The 19,955-nt window shown below is 34.3% G+C and overlaps 1 protein-coding gene across 7 annotated transcripts in view; it reads right to left on the reverse strand.

The window, feature by feature from the left end:
- The window catches only part of DMXL1 (Dmx like 1), a 171,301-nt gene that overhangs the window by 72,943 nt on the left and 78,403 nt on the right, over window positions 1-19,955 (reverse strand). For all 7 annotated transcript variants that reach the window (XR_002785899.2, XM_010590471.3, XM_010590465.3 and 4 more), the window contains exons 14-25: window positions 18,037-18,126; window positions 17,576-17,678; window positions 15,176-15,295; window positions 14,661-14,879; window positions 11,222-12,901; window positions 9,972-10,079; window positions 7,712-7,881; window positions 7,077-7,174; window positions 5,888-6,053; window positions 4,703-4,964; window positions 1,211-2,304; window positions 490-681 (exon numbers count right to left, since the gene is read on the reverse strand). Coding sequence is in view for 6 of the 7 variants with exons in the window: in XM_010590471.3 (XP_010588773.1) it covers window positions 490-681; window positions 1,211-2,304; window positions 4,703-4,964; window positions 5,888-6,053; window positions 7,077-7,174; window positions 7,712-7,881; window positions 9,972-10,079; window positions 11,222-12,901; window positions 14,661-14,879; window positions 15,176-15,295; window positions 17,576-17,678; window positions 18,037-18,126 (4,302 nt within the window). In the remaining variant the exon portion in view is untranslated. The remainder of the gene's footprint in view (window positions 1-489; window positions 682-1,210; window positions 2,305-4,702; window positions 4,965-5,887; window positions 6,054-7,076; window positions 7,175-7,711; window positions 7,882-9,971; window positions 10,080-11,221; window positions 12,902-14,660; window positions 14,880-15,175; window positions 15,296-17,575; window positions 17,679-18,036; window positions 18,127-19,955) is intronic.

Raw genomic sequence — 19,955 nt, forward strand, 5'->3', positions numbered from 1 at the left:
CTGTTAAGGAGTCACTCACGTATCTGCATTAAACCAAAAAAACCAAACCCACTGCCATCGAGTCAATTCTGACTCATAGCGACCCTATCGGACAAAGTAGAACTGCCCCATAGAGTTTCCAAGGAGCACCTGCTGGATTCGAACTGTCGACCTTTTGGTTAGCAGCCATAACACTTAACCACTACGTCACCAGGATTTCCACGTATCTGCATATGTACCTCTTAGTCTTATCTTAATGAAGTTGTTAAACAAGGCTAAATAACCAGCATTTTTTAAAAATTAAAGTACCCGATGGGTTATAAGTAACACAGGATGAGCCTTGTCTACAAATAGAAGTTTTCTTTGATCAGAATCAATATAAACTTGGTAATATAACAATCACTATGTACAGTCTGATGTTGAAATTGGTTGTGGAAAGCCTTAACACTTATCTTTTAGTTTTATTATTGCAAATAGGTAAGTTAACAGCTTGAAACAGAGCATACTTACATTACTGTTTTGAATATCAGGATGGGGTGGTGAATCAAAGTTTACTATGGCATGTAGAATGTCGTGTGTTAGATTACTCAGGTGCAGTAATGGATTGGCAACTACTGTTTTGGCACTGGCTGTACAAGCAAAGAGGAGGGGTACTGAGGTTTGCTCTGACAGAGGGCTGGGAAAAATTGGTTCTGATGTTTCCTTAAAAACAAAGGGGGAAAAAAAAGGTTCATCAACTATTTATAGTTACAATACATTACATAATTCAAGGGTCTCTTTGAAAAAACTTCCAATACATTAAAAACTAAAAGTGTAATAGAAAGCTAAGAATTAGAAGGAGCATGAGAAGGTTAACAATTCACTAAAAACGAGTACCCTTCAATAATATTGAAAAGTGATGTGACAATACTCTCTTGCAGTAAACAGACTGCGGAGTATAAATTCTGCAGGTTTTAGGGCCTGATAAGGAATTGTCTCTAAACCACAATAAATATAGAACTTTTACATATTCACAACATGTAGCATTGTCTCTAAACCACAATAAATATAGAACTTTTACATATTCACAACATGTAGCACCACACAAAAGGGAACATTCCTTAAAGGATCATTAGTGAAGAAAATCAAGAATTTTAGTATTTAAAACAACAAAAAAACAAAAACCAAAAAAGCAACATTGAAAACTTCCACGCATGTACTATTTTGACTAGTGATCATATATGTTACATACCTGCTGAGATTCTTGTAAAAGCAAAATCAATTCCATTCTCACAGAGGCAAGACCCCCACCATGGGATCCATGAAGTATGCAATAACTAAGAAACATCCTCAAGAGTGACTGATACTTCAAGAGCCACTGTCTTCTTTCCTGAAAATTTTCTCTTAGTTGTTTCACCTTAGTTTGGTGAAGCAAATCTTCAGTATCTTCATTTAATCTAAGTTCATCTCCATTTTCACCAAACGCAGACTGCAGGTCTTCAACATCTGAACAATAGTCACAAGTTCTCTGAAGAGCTATCACTTCTTTTTCAAGCCAGTGATATAGCTGGTAACGCAATTTTCCACCATCTATTTCATAGCCAGTAGATAAAGTACGAAGTTCTACGGTAAGAATCTTTAAACATGCTCTAAATTTTAACTGGACTGCAATTATATCTTCTGATGGACTTAAAATGTCAGTTTCATCTAGTGTGCTGAAAGATTCTGTGTAATTAGAACTTGTTTCATCTAATTTTTTACTTATTTTTCTCTGTAAAGGTTTTAGTTCTTTCATTGAAATAGGAAGATCCTCATTTTCTTCATCGTTATCACTGTCCCATTTTAACTCTAAAGAGTCATCCTGAAATACAACACTTGGTTGGCTCCAGTCAAAAGAAAGAGTGGAGTTTGACTGTTTCTCTGAGGAACCCTCTGAAGAAGATCCCAAACCATTCATCAGTGACTGTGACCAATCAATAGCAGAAGACTTGTCTTCTCTTGCATCCAATTTTAATGGAGAAGAAGGAGAACAGTCTTTACTTGTATCCAGAAAACTAGATGTTCTACAAAAAGGTTTCGTCTTTTTTATGACCTTGGGCATCTTTGATAATACTTCCAAAGCCAACATGGGACAACCAGCTTTTAAGTGAGCACTGGCAGTAGTAAAAAATAATCTTCTTTCACTTAAATTAATTGTTCCTGCCAGTCCATTCTTCCCTGTTAAACTCATATGCGTGGAAAATACATCGGAAGATCCAAAATGACGTCTCAGCAAAAGAGGATGTGTCCTTAGGTAATTGTAGAAATTAAAAACCGCAGGATTACAGGCTGACATCACGGCTTGACCTGGAAGTAAATTCATTTTGTGAGCCAAGAAAAATTCTTCAAGAGCTGAATTGGGTGTCTATACCCCTTCCCCCTCAACTATGGCATATTTACCTACCTGGTCTTTGGATAAGATTTTAGTAATAGACCACACTAATCCATGGCATTGAGCAGACAAAGCACATTTATAATGAAATGTTCTAACACAGTAGGAAAACAAAGGTTATGCTGCTTTCTCATCTAAACAAATATCCTTCAGTAATAGTGTAAGATAATTTAAAACATCTACTTATACATTTTTAGTTCATCTTATCCTTCTTCTTTGGATACTCCTCAGTCAGCTTTGCTAGATCCTCTTCATCTTTCCTATCACTGAATGCTGAGAATGTCCTAGGGCTCAGTTCTTCACCTCTTTTGCATCTATACTCCTTATGTAAACTCATACAGTCCCCTGGCTTTAAATACCATCTATCTGCTGACAATATACACTGTAAATCTAGACTCCTATATTCAAATGCCTACCTGAGATTTCCGCATAGATGTACACACACTTTCCTTGGAGCCTTTTTATTTTGTGTTCCTTTGGCCTATACCATTTTTTATCCGTATATCCACATTGATTACTCATTCATTTCAATCAGGCTCTGGCTCAAAGGTCTCTTTATCAAAGAGATCTTCTTTACCTAAAACAGTACCCTCCAAAAGCTATTCTGACCTGAGTTTCCCCCATCTCACTTACCTGTTGCTCAAGCTAAAAACCAGGAGTTGTCCTTGACTCCTCTTTCCTTCACATTCCATATTCATTCCAGTCCTCTCTAGTCAACTTTAAAATTATATCCTCAAAACAACCACTTCTCTGTGTCTCTACTCCTACCATCCTGGTCCAAGCCACTGTTACCTTTTCCAATTTTCTTCCAGAAGAAAACAATTCTCATTGGCTCTGAAAGTAAGTGATCACATACTAACCCATAAGCAACATACACTGCTGACAAGAATATGTGTAGGTATAAGAAGATGACTGGAAAAGGCCGTTCCTTTCCCCCTTACATTACACAGAGGCCAATTTGGAAATCTTTAGCTCAGATGGCTAGAAGAGTTGAACAACTGAGTCACATGGTTTTCTCATAAGTTTTGACGGTAAGGCATATGACACTTCCCGATTAGATGAAGCCATGTGAAAACCTATGGACTATAAACTTTTCTAATTAGTACTCCAAATGACATGACACCTAACTGTGCCAGCTACCAGACACAGTTCAATTTATGGAAAAGTAGCTGAAAAGCAAATCCCACTATTTTTACATAAACTCATATAAAGAATTCCATCTTATATGAGCCTCTAGAAAACCTTTAGCTTGGACCGAAGGTCTAACTACCTCCATGAATTACTATCCCCTTAGCCATGAGACCAGAAGAACTGAATGGTGCCCAGCTACCGCTAATGAATGTTTTGATCAAGGAATCAATAGATGGATCCTGACCAAAAGGGCAAAAAATGAAGAATAGAATTTTAAATTCTTATGGAATCCAGACTTACTGGACCTATTGAGACTGGAGGAACCCCCAAATCTATCTGAGAAAATCTTCAAACCATGAACCAAAATTATCCTCTGAAGTCTTCTTTAAACTAAACAACTGTTATGCTAAATATGTAAAGAATGTTCATCATGAGCATTGCACTCTTTCAAAGAATTATCCGTATGAGCTCAAACTGCCAACAGTAACTCTAAAGCACAGATGTGAAGTTTGGGGGGCAGTGAGTCCAAGTCAATGGTGGTAAAACAGTACGGGTAAAGACAGCAAGAATGGTGACACAATGTGTAGACTGTAACCAATGTTGATGAATTGTACATACAGAAATTGATGAATGGATATATGTTCTGCTGTATATATTTTCACCAAAATTAAAATAAAAAAATATATATAATACCCTCTACCTCACTCTTCTAAGGAACAATAGAGAGTCATGGGTTCACTTAGCTGAAGATTTTCAAATCATATCACTTACGTCAACTTTCTTTACCCTGAATACATTTTTACTATAAAAATTATAAAATTGATTAAAAACACACTAACTCCCACCAAAGACAAACAACAGATTTATATTAGTATTTCTTCAAAACATTTATATTCAAGGGTTGATAATATTTATGAACAAATCTATCTCATAAAAACAGAAAAGTCCTTGGTTTTCTGGTATTGCATCACTTGTATGATAAGTCCATGATTTTCAAAAAATTTACCTTTTTGAAAAAAAAAAAAATACTTTATATATAACCCTGTGTCCCCAACTAAGCCATAAGGTCTTGGGTTATATATATTCCACTTGTTTGGTATTACCTCAGCACCCAAAAGTGTTCTGCACTCAGCAAGTACTCACAAAATGCTTAATCGTTAACATCTTAGAAATGCAGCTTACCATGATCCTCTCTGATAGGTTGCCTTATTAACGTTTCCAGAGCACTACCATAATCTTCCAAAATCCAATATGCCATACTCCGAAGAAAAGGATCATAATGCATATTTATGTTCAATGAATTGAGTTCATGGACAGGAGAATCAATTCCCAAAACTTTTTTACGTAATATAGATTTATATGTTGAAGATGTATCAAATTCAGACTCATAGAGTCTTGCTATTACAAGAGCCAACTGAATGTCATTCAGTTTCTCAAGACATACCTTAGAAAAAAAGAAATATTGTTTATAAATAATCAGGGGTTTCTTTTGTTTAAGATAAACTCAATTGGCTCACTAATAAATAGAGCAAAAGGTTTTATTAACATCAGAAATTAGCAAGCAAGGATAATGATAAAAACAAGTACTGCTTGCTTTAGCAAATCTACTGGACAATATTTATGTTAATACTTATAAATTCATCTGCTAGTGCTAAATATATTATTTGCAAAACAAATTAGCCTAATAAGGAAATAGTAAATAATTCTTAATAGCATCAATTCAAGCCACATATTTTGTTTTATTCTTGAAACACTACTCTTCTCCATCTACTCCACACTACAACAAATTTAAAATATATTTTGCATCACTTGTATGAAACTGAACAAAAGGACAATTTGGCGTATAAATGTTGTAATATTTTATGTGTTCGTAAGTTTTACTTAAAGATTTACTAAGAAATAATCAGTTAAAAGGATCATCAACTAAGTTAGCGCCAGATACAGGTTTAAATATGTTTAAATTGGGAGGACAAACCATTTTTTTTAACCTGTTCATGACCATCCTGAAGAATCAGATCAACTACCTATCTCTACGAACCAAGACAAGGTGGTTAACCTTGTTGTTAGGTGCCGTCAAGTCAGATCTGACTCACAGTGATCCTACGTACAACAGAACGAAACACTGCCTGGTCCTGTGCCATCCTCACAATCACACTATGTTTGAGCCCACTGTTAGTACACTTAAATACAATTCAACCTAAATAAAAAATAAAATTCTAAAAGTCACAGTTAAATATCAGCTACTTTGAGATATTTAGCCTTCTGTTACTTCCACTATAATTAAGTTAAAATTAAAAAATAAAAGTTTAAGCCATGGGTAAAGGCTGTCAATGCTACTGAAGGAAAAAAAAAAGTTTCATTCATTACCTCAATTGCATCTCTGAGGCAACCAGCTAAAAGAAAAAATGCTGCAGAATGTTCAAATCGCTGTTTGCCTAGCAAGGAAAAAGCATTCTTTAAAGCTGCTTTACGCCACCTCTCATCCTCAAAATTGTGTCCAAAAAACTGTGTCATCTTGGCATCTTTTTGAGATCTATGAAGAAAAAAAAGAAAACTTTGGAACACAGTGCATCCATATCAAATCAATCTTACTTACAAAGTTAGCCATTTAAAAGTTAAGACTCCATAGACATATTTGCCAGTTCATAAATTACTGCACATCTGCTTCTTTTCCCAGCAGAAAAAAGCACTGAGTAAACATTTAGTCTTTTTCATATAAATCACAGAAATTATTGAAAAAAATTCTTTCAAACTTCAAAGAAAACTGCATTAGCAGCAGTGTGGGAAATTATTTTCATATCCATGCAAAATATATACTTTATGTTAACTTCTGTGCTACTTCACCATTTAAATTTCATCAATCACCTCTTCCCCTTGCCTGTAATTCTAGGATGATTTTAGTGATAAAAAACCTAAGAAATATGCCCTGATTCAAAACAATCCAAGATATCTAGTCTCTTACGAACTGATTTGCTACCATCATGACTGTCCCCCAAAGACTGCTAATCATAAAGATTTGCCTGGAATTGAACATAAAACAAATGATGAACCATTTACAGTAATCATGTTCACCAAGTCTTGCTCAGGAGACGTGAGAGAGAGAAACTTCTAAGTGATTTTAGCTCAGGAATGGGGTCAAGGCCCTCAACAGGGAGGCAGCTGGAGGGATAGCCTGGCATGAGCTCTCAGTGGGTAAGAAGGAAGATGCCTGTTTCAGACTCCACTAACTGATCTTCTTCCCCATGCTAGAGATGCATGCTTTTGGTTTAGTTACTTTTGCTCACCAAGAGCACCATGAGATGTTCTTAAAATAAGCAAAAGCATGAGATTCTGGGCTGAAAAACCTGAAAAAAAAAAAATTAAAATGACCTCATTAAGATACTTCTACTTTGGAAAACACTTGAGCTTCTTCCCTATGAAATCTTTCATTAAATATAAACATAACCAAGAATCTACTGAATCAATACCAACAAGAACAACAAATCTTTACTTAATACAGTTATATTATACCTTTTATAAAAAGTTTTCAATTTTGAAGCACAGTTTCCTCACCTACCTATATAACCCCCAAATCACAGCTTTCTTTTTCATTGCGAGGTAAAAGATGGCAGCATCTAAAGGATCATTCTTTCTATAAAAGGCAGCTTTGGCTACCTATAATTAGAAAATATTGGTCAAAATTTCACAAAAACATTTTTAAGTGAAAAAATGATTTCTCTCATATATAAGGCTGGCACACATTATTAATATGTTCAATATTTTTTAAAAAATTATATGATCATAAACATGTATATATACATATATTCATATATTATACATATAAATATATGTATATATGAAATAAATAATAATTACAAAGTAATGTATGGTTATAGCCTCTGAAGGTGGGGAACAGGGCTGATGCTTTTAATTACCAGCTCTTCTGTCTTACCTGACTTTCCTAAATGTGCACATAAATTATTTTGTAAAAATCAAACATACACTACTAAGCAAATGTGTGTTAACTAGCAACTTAAGAGCTAGAATGTGAATTTTAAAATTTATATTAATATTCTGAAATACAAACACGATTTAAAAACATTTCACTGCTTAAAAAAAAAAGAGTAACAGCAGAGTAAATACAGAATGCCATTTAAGGAAATGCGCAAAGAAAATATTAGTTCATTATTACACCGAAATAAAAACGCTTACCTTTTCTATACATCTGCGTAAGTTGCGGGTATTCCGGACCCACCACCCCACACCCATAGCTCTTAGCTCAGACCATGTGGGATCATCTTTTTGCATTGCTGGCAACATGTTCAGCAGTTCTTCTTCTGCTACTGAATGAAACGCCCAGGCAAAATGACTAGTAGACAGGCCTAAAGAAATGTAAAAAATAATGTTTTATATGAAATATAAATGTGATTGTATAAAATGATTATCAGAAATGTTTGTTCCATATTTGAGATAAAAATGTCTGAGCTTTACATGAGACTCACAGAGTTACAATTAAGTGTCTTACAATTAGTAGGGTATGGATTATTTCTTATTCGCTTCTTCAAACAACTTTATCACTTCAATATCTTCTAAAATGAGCATATATTTTCTCCAGTTAAAACATCTTTTTTTAAGAAAATACATGAAAAAATGCAAATGCCATTGTGCTGCAGTATTTTTATTCTCTAGCTATTACCCATGACCCTTTTTAGAAAAATGGAAGCATCTAAGCATTATACTCTACACTGGCATATTTCTCTCTTCACAGCTGCTTCTCACCTTTTTTGGTCAGTATTTGCTTTATGGGTTTAATTCCACTGAATCAGAAAGGCATTAGCTTGGTGAACTGAGCACTGCACTTCAAAGACTCTGAAATCAGGATGCACATATTTAATTGCAGATCTATCACTGACCATATAACCTTGGGAAAGTTACTTTATCTCTTACTGATCCATTTTTTTTTTTTTTCATTTATAAAATGTGAATAAACCTGGCACCTACCTTATATTGTTGTGAGGATTAAGTGAAATAATATAGCTAAAGCATTTAGGATAGAATCTAGCACATAATAACTACTATTACTTCAAATCACCATATTAATAAGATACTTTCATATTTATTTAGCATCGTTTACATCAGCAATTCTCTCAACCTACCGGTCGACACAGGTGTTGTTTACTAACCAGTTTCTGGTCTATCTCTTCACAATACATTTTGTTGAGTATTACATTTAGAAACCCTGGTGGTGTAGTGGTTAAGTGCTACGGCTGCTAACCAAAAGGTCGGCAGTTTGAATCCACCAGGTGCTCCTTGGAAATTCTATGGGGCAGTTCTACTCTATCCTGTAGGGTCACTGTGAGTCGGAATTGACTCGACGGCACTGGGTTATTACACTTAGGCCTGAGTAACATAAATGATTAATCACAAGATGTGGCTTTGACATATTTTGACATAATTATGGCCTTAGATTTGTAAACTGTGCCAAGAAATCTGAAATGTCCACTATACCCAAGTCTGGAAATAAATAGGAGAAACAAACAAAAAACCTATGCTGTGAATGGACTATTATTCTAAATTATTTTTCAATTTCTATTTTTTATTACCTCGTAACTAAGTTCAATGAATTTTTATAAATAATGAAAGGATTTGATTTAGAATTTTAAGCTTTGCTTTTCCAAAGCTAAACGCAAAATGAGGGGAAGGAAGATGCAGGGAGAGGAAAAGGGCAGTGAAGAAAGGAAAAAAAAAAAAAGAGCCAGAGTCAGAGACCAACTGGCAGAGGCTGAGTCCCAGTAACACTCTTTTAAGCTGTAGATCCGATAATGCTGGAAGCTAGCTCTAGTCCTTGAAGTTCCTGGGTATTGAGCCAATAAATATCCTGTTTTAAGTTAATATAAGTGGGATTTCTGTCACTTATAACTTTATGAGTCCCAGTTAATAGTATATAAGAGAATCTGAAATGTACTAATGTTATTAAACTAATATCTGAAATATGTACCAATAGTACTTTTGGGGGTGGGTGCATTTTTATGTTCTGTGTTCTGTACTCTTTTTTGTAAAACATTTTAAACCGTATATAAATTATTTTAAAACAAAAGTGTTATTCAAATTTTGGGGAAAGAAGCTGAATTTAGGTAAATGTCAAAAAGGAAAATCTGAAGAAAAATTAAAGAGAATAAAATGACACTAAATGGCCTTTAATACATGATGTGCTTGAAAATGTAATACAGAATTTATTTGCCCAATATCTTTTTCTTCATTAAGTCTTTTCATCTACTAATAAAAATTCCAATGTTTTAAGCAAAGAAAATTAAGCAGAAATAAACATTTTAAACAAGAAATTAAGGAGGCTTAATATATGTCAAATTTGTTGGCATTATCATGTCTGGAGAAAAACAAGCTCAAAGTCCACAAACCTCTCTTCTTTGTCTACTCTCCTTACTTCCTTTTAGTAGATTATTACCCAAATTACCTTGGTGAAGGAGTTGAGCTCGATATGCTGGAAGGGAAGTTGTAAGAAAAGTATGGAGTCGAACAGCCAAAAGAAATTTTAATCCACATTCATCAAGAGTTTCTCCACCTATAACCAGGAAAAAAAGAAGTATTTACTTAATTTTACTTGTAAACCAAAAAACATTTCATTAAACAAAACACAAGTAAATGCTAATAATTTTGGCCATCAGCATATGTTACAGCAATAAAAATAGCATCAAGTGTTCTTAAACTGACAAAAGAGTTACCAGTCTAAATGTAATCTTTGTTCTACACAATTGTGTATCACAGAAAAAGGTAGTATAGTTAAGTAATTGGAAAAATAATAAAGAGAATGAACTGTTTCAGGATCTATGACAGTTTTTATAATCTGAACTTCTCTGATCAGAATCTTATTTAAATAACATATGACACAGTTTTAAAATGGTTTAACTTTCTCTGTGGTACATAGTACAATAATATTCTCCAGATGGATACAGATCATATATATCCATCCTAGGAATCTGCTGCAAACACTGGAAGTTATGGTTATATGGTAGGAAAGCTTGATTTTTACTCCAAACAATTAGACCTATAACCTATAAAAAAACACCTATAATCCATTTACATAAAATTAGTATCTATTAGTAATATCATTTTTACTTTAAGTGTCAAGATTCAAAACCAACTTAATATACCCCGTATTTTCCTTTCAATTTAGTTCAAAGGGTACGTCTTATCAACTTATATCTGGTTTGTTACAAGGCTGGATTTATTAATTTCAGAAGCTATTTATAATTTAGTGGGAATTCTACATTCAAATTTGTTCATAACTCAGGACAGGACAGTTCAGAAGAAAAAAACTGTTCCTGGTTGAGGAAAAGGCCCAATTTTATCATACTTATACTCGTTCTAGGTAGGACCATATATTAACATTAAATCTAGCATTCTGGAAAAAAAAAATTCAATTTTAAAAAATTGAATTATAACTCTTAACAGTAAGTATTACAAAATGAGAAAAAAAATGAAACAAAACACTTTTTATTTTTAGGTACCTAAAATAATTATTTAATGAAAATCTAAGTATATATTAAAGTTAAAATTGTACTGTTGTAAAGGCAGCAACGGTGATTTAAAAAACCTTCGTGGGCATTATTTTTACCAAAAGTTATTTAAGGTTATTTTTTGTGAAAATAAGTAAAGATATTATCATTGGATTTTCCTCCAGTCCTGTACAGAATTTAGTTTTACCTTGGCTTTTGTCTCTGCTTTCTCCAATATCAGTGCTTGTAGTTGCAATTGTATCTGCTAAGGCCATTAAAGACATCTGCTCCATCCGGCTGAGTCCTGGTAAGCTAGAATGAAGTAAGTGGCCAGAAAGAACCTGAGCATGCTCAGGACCAAAGTAAGTTGGACTGTACTGTGAAAGGTCAATGACTCTGGGCTTCGTATTTTCTTCATCTGTCTCTAACACATGACTATCAGATGTTAGAGATGAGATCTGAAAAAGCTCATCATAATTTTCATTTGACAATTGGTTTGATTTGTTTAAGGTACTCTGGTTACTAGATTTCTCCAAGGCTGAATAACAGCTATCATCATCTGCTGCAAGCAGAGCATATAAAGGAAGTGGAGGGACAGAATCTATTTCTGTGTAATCTGTACTTTCACTCTTGTTGAATGCTTGGGGGTCTCTAGTAGTGATTCCACTAGCACTGATGGTGAGAGACCTGAGGCGCCGTTCATGATTGGATTCAGCTTCATTCAGAGCCACAACTTCCCCAGCAATGCACTTGACAAGATGAGACAAGATGGCCTTTGCTCTTCGAACTTTGCCAAGATCCATGAGTTCCAAAAGCTGCAAGGGATGGTACTGAGGTAAAGTTGGGGAAAGTGCATGAGCTGCTTCAAAAAGACCTGAATCTTCCATATCCATTGAAGGATCAAATGCAGTTTTCTTTCCACAAATTTTCTGTGCAAGACTGGTCATGGATCGAGTAAGAGTTTTCTTTGGGGGATGTAATCCAAAACTTGATGAATTACTCTGTTTTATTAAACTTACTATAGATGGAGTACTTCCACTGTATGAATCTGTTATAACAGGTTCTTGTTTAGAAGATGGCTGCCACTGGGAATATACATGCATTTCACAGTCCATTCCTACCACAAGGATACCATCACGAACCCATGATAAAGAAACAGGAAAAGGTGGGGAGCCTTCTACGGAAGAAACCAAGTCCACACTTCGTAACAGTACAAACTTGGAAACAGGTACAACTTTATTACTCTCCCAGAGTGGAAATGCCAGGCTTTCCTTACCAGTCTGTTCTTGTACCTTGCCAGCCAGGGGTCCATACATAAAAAGTTTTGATCCAATTCCTACAGTCAGGATATGAGAACCATCTTCTCTAGACATCCAGTCTAAGTGAACTAAGTGCTTTGTGTTTGATGTGATACTCTCTTTACTGGATAAATATGCCTCTTGTTTATTATAGGCCACTAAATTGCTATCAATACTAATGCCAGAATCCAAAACTGTGCTTAACTCATCTAAATGAATAGTCTGTTCAAGGATCCAACATGAACCTCCTGTAGACTCACATTCAAAAATACTTACATGCATCGTAAAGTCCTGAGAAGCTCTACTAGCAGGCTGCTTACATGCTACTGCTAAACGATTTGTGTGTGCACAGCTAACTTCGACAGGCCTACCAGGTACAGTTATACTACTATTGCTCTGAAGTCCATCTTCAATAAGTAATGGCCATTCTTCCCAAACGTATACAAGATCCATTTTCCCATTCTGTGATGTAGCAGATTCTACACCTGTTACTCTGCATCGCCAGAATCTTACTTTCTCATCTGAGCATGAAGTTGCCAATAAATAAGGAGCACTGCATACAGGATATATGGAAGAAGAACTCAGATGTCCTAAAATGAAAATAATCCATTAACAAAATATCAAGTTTGGTTACAACACTTTTGTTTTCATGTACTAAAGGTTTTAGTCCTTTTGTGTGAACTACTTTTAAGAACATGACAGGCTACATATATTTTGTATTTTAAGGGTCAACCAGATCATCAAGAACAAGAAGATATTCAAGGACAATATCATCAAAACCTAGAACCAAAAGGGAACTCAATTTAATTAATAATTTACTTCAATTTTTTCATTTTATAGGTAAGAACTCTTGACCAAACACATTGAGTATCTTATGCCGAAATTCAACAGCTAGACTATAGAAGAATTAGAAAGCCTGAGCTCTAGTCCTGATTCTCAATCTAGCATTCTTCTCACAACTCTCTGCTACTTTTATATAGTATTATAAGTCTCATTTTAAAGGTGTCAAAATATTTAAAAAATTTTTTCAACATTCACTGGTTCTTTCTCCATTATTTTTCAATAAAATTGAGAATGACCCATGCTTACCTAAGTACTAAATGGTCACTTTATAGGGCCCTTCAAGATTGAGATATATTTGATAATTGATTCTGAGAAGATTCCTAAGTGAGACTTAACATTTGCTTAGGCTTAATATAATCATATACTCTCAACTTTGTTTCTTAAACCAGATGCCAATCAATTCTTTCTTAAAGGGCCAGATAGTAATAATTATTTTAGGCTCTGCTGGTCACAGGGTCTGTGTCACAACGACTCAGCTCTGCTACTGCAGCACAAAAGCAGTCATCCACAACAGTAAAAATGAGTCAGTGTGGCCGTGTTCTAATCAAACTTATTTACAAAAACAGGTACCTGGCCACTGTCCTAAATTATTAAACAAACTACTAATTATAATATAGAAGTGTTATACAGAATTTTATCATCTTTTAAAAGTACATTTCAACATAATTATAGTAAAGTTTAAAAAAAGTCAAAAGGACTATAGTAATATTGTAAATTAGCATCACCCATTATCATTATCATTCAGAAAGGACTAAGTGCCTGAAGCAGTAACAAAATGGGAAAACGAAAAGCACTCAAAGTAATCAGGCAAAAAAAACCCAAAACAAAACACAGTAGTAAAAACAACAAGGACCCATATTTGACTATAAAAAAGAAAGAACTGGAAGATAAAAAGATGGACTTTGTCTTGGTATTCTTGATGCCTTACAACGAAAAGTGGTTCTCAATCTTTTGAATGTGTGAGAATCATCTGAAGGCTTGTTAAAACAGAGTGCTGGTCCCACCCTAGAGTTTGTGATTTAGTAGGTTTGGGGTGTGGCCCAAGAATTTTCATTTTTAACAAGCTACCAGGTGATGCTGATCCTACTGGTCTAGGGACCACATTTTGAGAACCACTTTCCTAGAATAAAGATGACAATATGTAGCAATAACCACACACTTAGAGCTCTTCTCAGTACATGGCTCCAGATAGCCACTGCCAGTATTACCACAGTTGGCAAATAAGATGCAACCTAGTCACCATTTGTGCCCTAGAAACTTTCCGTTTGTTCTCCAGAAAGACAAAGAAAATGTTTTAGAAATCATATTTATGACGAAATTAGCTGACAAATATCAGAGTAATTTGAAAACATAATGAAAAATTTAGGTTTTCAGTGTAGGGTACTTCAATATATTCTTTCCACTTATGAGGATTTGAAAGAGGTAGCTGCACATATTTTTAAAATGCTTGGTAAACTGTCAAGGGTTCCAAAGTTTGATTAGTCTCTTTCTACAAAATTTACAAACCTGCTGACGGCTTAACACTTATTATCTCAACTCCTTCTGGTAAATGCAACTCTTGGCTATAAACCATTTCTGAAGAAAGGGTCAACTTGCTGGTACTTTGGAGATTTGCTCTGCAAGCTTGATACTTCTGTGAAAAAGAAGGAAGGCTTTTCTCTGGAGAAGAATAATGTTCTTCTGGCTGCCAAGCTGCTTCAGATATTTTTATATCTACTTTTTCATCTATAAAACATAAAAAAAGAACCAATAACTGGGGGGAAAACTCTATAAATACCACAACTGAAGAGAAATTAAACATTTCATAATTCACAACTGCCTTAAAAAGATAAAAACTAAACATATTAATAGTCTTTATAGCAAGAAAACCAGAGCCAGTTTGCTCTTTGAATTAAGAGAACAAATTATAATTATCACCATTCAACAAGAAAGGCCTTAAGGCCTGAACTATATAAACATGTATAATTCGTTACTTTATGCAAGCTTATAGTTTTTTTTTATAGTTATAAAAGAAGACTCACCCAAAGAGACAGGAATGGACTTTAAGTGTAAATTCCACATGTGTAACAATGACCGGTTGTCTTGAGTGCACTCTATTACAATTAGGTAGAATTTTTCAGAAAAGCTATTATGTGAGTTACCTGTTGGTATCAATGATATTTTTCACTAATTAACACAGATTAGTGAGACAACTTTCTTAATAGAGCAACTTAAAATAACTGAATTTTAAAAAAGAAATAGTTTAAAACTTTTACCTATGGTTCCAAATACAAAGTGCTATTTTACAAAGCAGATCTGTATTAACTTAAAAATATAACAGGCACATGTAGGCTAGCCTTAATTTTTTTTTTTTTCATTAATAGGCTTAAAAACTCACATATGATTTTATACTTTGCTCCATATTCTGTACATTCTAATCACATAATCATTGCTGTCCAACTGTTCACATAAATTAGATCATATTAAACAGGAAATTTCTAAGAGGATAGGAACTATGTGATATATACGTTAGGTCAACCACCACGATGAAAATTATGCTGCAAAACATTTTCTCAAGTAAACTAAATGCCAAAAGGGAATGACCTAGTCATGATTTTTATCTGATGACCAATATATAGAAATTCATCACACAACCTATTATCCAGGAGAATTTTGCTTAGCCCAAACTGTAAAATTTAAACAGTATGTGAGTTCCTCAAAATAAACACATCTATCTAAAATCAGTGGTTCGTTATTACCAAAAAAAAAAATCAACTTACTTTATGATAGATTTTAACCCATGTTTTCTTTACTATAAGCCATACTTATACACAAAATTATGTAAACAAAAATTACATAAATAAAAAAAAAATCATAGAACATGTAAAAAAATCAGAGAATTATTAGAGCTCAATGGTTTTATCCTTTTAAATGTGCACAGGAAAAACAAACATTTCAAGGGAACACTAGGAAAGAAAGATAGTAAATATTTTAAATCATATTGTATTAAGAAGACAAAATGAAAAAGTAACTGGTAATGTGCTCTGGGTTAGGTAGGCATTGAGATTGAGATCACAAGAATTAAGCAGAAAGAAAAGGATCAGGGCCTATAACAGAAGAAAAAGAATGACAAAAAATCAATCCTTTTTCTGACCATTTCCCTAATAGGAAATAATGCCCCAGTAATGAAAATGTCTGTAAAACAGGTCTTCTGTTCTTGACTCTAGAGCAAAAGAGGAGGAAACATAATTGCTTTGGCATTTTTTAAGAAACTCTAATAATGAAGTAAAAGCTAGTAAAAATTCCCTGAATATCTTAAGAAAAAAATAGTCCTAAGGGAAAAAAATAAGTTAGAAATTCAAAGATACTAGAAGAGAAAATGCTAGGACAAATGAAAATCATAGCAAAATTCAATCTATAGGAAAGTAATTTCTTTAAAAGGTCAATTTAAAGAGACGTGGATAATTAACAATATTAACATTTTATCAATATTTTAATATAAAAAGGAAATATAAAGAACATTTTTGTATATATAAATAATCCTTTATCCTGACACCTTTATTCCTCATCTTTAACATCCTTTCCTCGCTATGTTCAGAAGTTATGAGAGCATATTGATAAAGTGTATTTATGAACTTTATAAATTCTCAGGGAAAATTCTCAAGTGAAAGCAATGGTAAGAAATTAGGCATTCATCATAAAAGTGCAGAACTCTAGGGAGTAATTCTCAAAGGATAAGAAAATGGAAAAGGTGAAAGAAAAAACAATGTACCAGAGAAAAAAGAAAAAAATCTGGGACAAAAAGAAAATGTAGGTATTAATATTATTTGAGGCTTGATAACTGACTTTTCAAGCAACAGGCACATATTCTATCATTGCTTTATAAGTTTTTGGAAAGTCATTTTTTGAGTTTGGTTTGACTCTGTAATTGAAAATGATGACCAGGAGATTTTAGCTTTATTTTCCTCAGCTTTCCTTTTTGCGAAGCAATGGTTAATGTTGGGTGCAGGAGTTTAATAAAAATTTTCAATTGTTCTATTATTATAAAAGTATTCATTAAAGTAGTTGGTCTTTAAAGACCGAACACCATAACAGTTTTAAACTATCGCTTGAAAATATAAGTTTTTAAAAGGTCAGATGTGTCTATTATGCAAATAGATTTATACAGTACACCATCCATGCAAAGAACACTCAATACATTAATGATAAAACATTTCTATTATGTTTTTAGAAAAATATAACTGACAATATCCCTCAATTTTTTCATGTTTATTTAGTGGTTAAGACAAAAATATACTAATATTCGTGATAAAAATATCACAAGCCTACACAGCAATTCTAACTTCAAATAGACAATGTGAAATATTATATCGATTCATCTTTATTACCTGCCTAACATACTCTACATAGTCTCTCTCATTAAATAAAAACTGCTTCTTTACCTGCATCGGATAAAATGCTGTCGTTTCCCAAACTTTTCTTCTCGAGATTATTCAAAATGAAATCTTCTTGAAAAACATGAAGCAGCTGTGTTTTTCTGCCATGCTGAATGCAAATAAATACCAACATAAGTTGACATATACGTTATTCACCTAATGTTATTTACCTAATAGGGTTGTTATAAGTTGAAATCAACTCAATGGCAACAGGTTTTTTTTTTTTTTTTAAATGGCATTTTTGGGTGGTGCAATTGGCTAAGACACTCAACTGCTAACTGAAGGGTAGACAGTTTGAGTCCACCCAGAGCTGCCTTGGAAAAAAAGCCTGGCTACCTATTTCTGAAAAACCAGCCGCTGAAAACCCTATGCATCACAGTTCTACTCTGACACACATGGGGTTGTCATGAGCTGGAATCAACTCAATGGCAACTGAGGAAAAAAGGAGTCAGAAAAATAATACTTACAAGTTTGGTAATGGAATCTAACGCAATAATGCATCCTGGCCTGGCTGTAGATTGTTGACTTACGATGTTAAATACTTCACCGACATATTTCTGTTTAAAAAAAAAAAAAAAATAGGTATCTCCTTTACTAAACAAATAAATTAAAAGATAATTAATAACAAATAACAAGAGATTTCAATCATAATAGATAATTAAGTTCACATGAAGCCAAGTAAGTTCACCAAACCCCTTCCAACTATAAATATTCTAGGACTTTACCTTACTAAAAATTGTTGTTGTTTTGTACCATCAAGTTACCAAATTAAAATAACTGAATTTACAAAAAATTACTAGGAATTACATAGGAATAAAAAGCTCAGTCAATGCAGAGAAAAACAAAATCAATGCCTGGTAATTGTTGGGGGGAAAATAAGTATTTTATATCTATAGATGTGAAGGACTACTTTAACACTTTATGAAAGGTTCCAAGAATCAGCGCTTCTTAAAAATTAAGTTAAAAGTTGGAGGGATGAATCTAAAGAAATAAGTTGAAACACTGTTTATACACATTGATTTCTTGAATCACTCACGACTGCTCTAGTCTGAGTCACAAACGATCTCTACATTGTCAAAAACCGTGGTCAATTCTCAAGCCTCATCCTACTTCACCCACCAGAAGCATTTGATTCTAGCGATCACTCCCTCGTCCTCGGAATCTCTTCTTCATTTGGCTTCCATTAAACCACATTTACTCCACTTTTACGGAGCCCTGGCGGCACCGTGGTTAAGAGCTCAGCTGCTAACCAAAAGGCTGGCAGTTTGAATCTACCAGCCATTCCATGGAATCCCTATGGGGCAGTTCTACTCTGTCCTATAGGGTTGCTATGAGTTGGAATTGACTCAATACCAACGGGTTTTTTTTTTTAATCCCACTTTTAACAATGGAATGATGGAATGCCACAGGATTTAATCCTTCTAACTATATACTCTTTCCCTTGTGATTTCATCCAGTCCCAGGGCTTTAAATCTATATGCTGACAATTAGCAATTTTATATGTTCAGGCTGGGCCTCCTTCCAATCTTCAGAGACTAGCCTACTGGGTCTCTTGAATATCAAACAGGCATCTCAAAATCGACATGTCCAAAATTAACATGTCTTGAATCCTCCTGCCCCTTAAAACCTGCTCCTTCTACAACCTTCCTCATCTCAGTTCACGGAAACTCTATTCTTCCTATTTCTCAGTTACAAACTTTGGGAGCCATCTTTTTCTTATATATACACACATACTTTCTCTCTCTCTCTCTCTATATACATATCCAGTCCAATGCAGACTATTCAATGTTCCAAATACATCTGGAATTTGACCAATTCTTATCATTTTCTATTGCTAACACTCTAGTCCAAGCCCCTTTGTGTCTCTCTCCTGGACTACTGTAATTGCTTCCTAAATTGGTCTCTCTGATTCCACTCCTACTTCTCATATCTAATCTACACAGAACTAGAATGATCCTTTTAAAACCTACGTCAGATCATATCACTCAATCATTCTCTTCAATGGTTTCTATGTTAGTTCAGAGTAAAAGCCAAAGTCACCACAATGGTCTATGAAGCCTTATATGATCTGGCCAGGCTAACCTCTGACCTCAACTCCAACTTCTACTCTCTACCTCACTTACTCTACTCCAGCCACAAAGGCCTCCTTGCTGTTCCCTTTATATACAAAACATACTCTGACCTCTGGGTCTCTGCACTGGTGTCCCTCTACCTGAAATACTCTTCCTCTAAACATCCATGAAGGAGCCCTGGTGGTGCAATGGTTAAGCACATGGCTGCTAACCAAAAGGTTGGCAGTTCAAACTCATCGGTGGCTCCATGGGAGCAAGGTCTGGACAATATGCTCCTGTGAAGATTACAGCCTGGGAAACCCTATGAGGCAATT

This window comes from Loxodonta africana, chromosome 2 (genome assembly GCF_030014295.1).
Source record: "Loxodonta africana isolate mLoxAfr1 chromosome 2, mLoxAfr1.hap2, whole genome shotgun sequence".
NCBI lineage: Eukaryota > Metazoa > Chordata > Mammalia > Proboscidea > Elephantidae > Loxodonta > Loxodonta africana.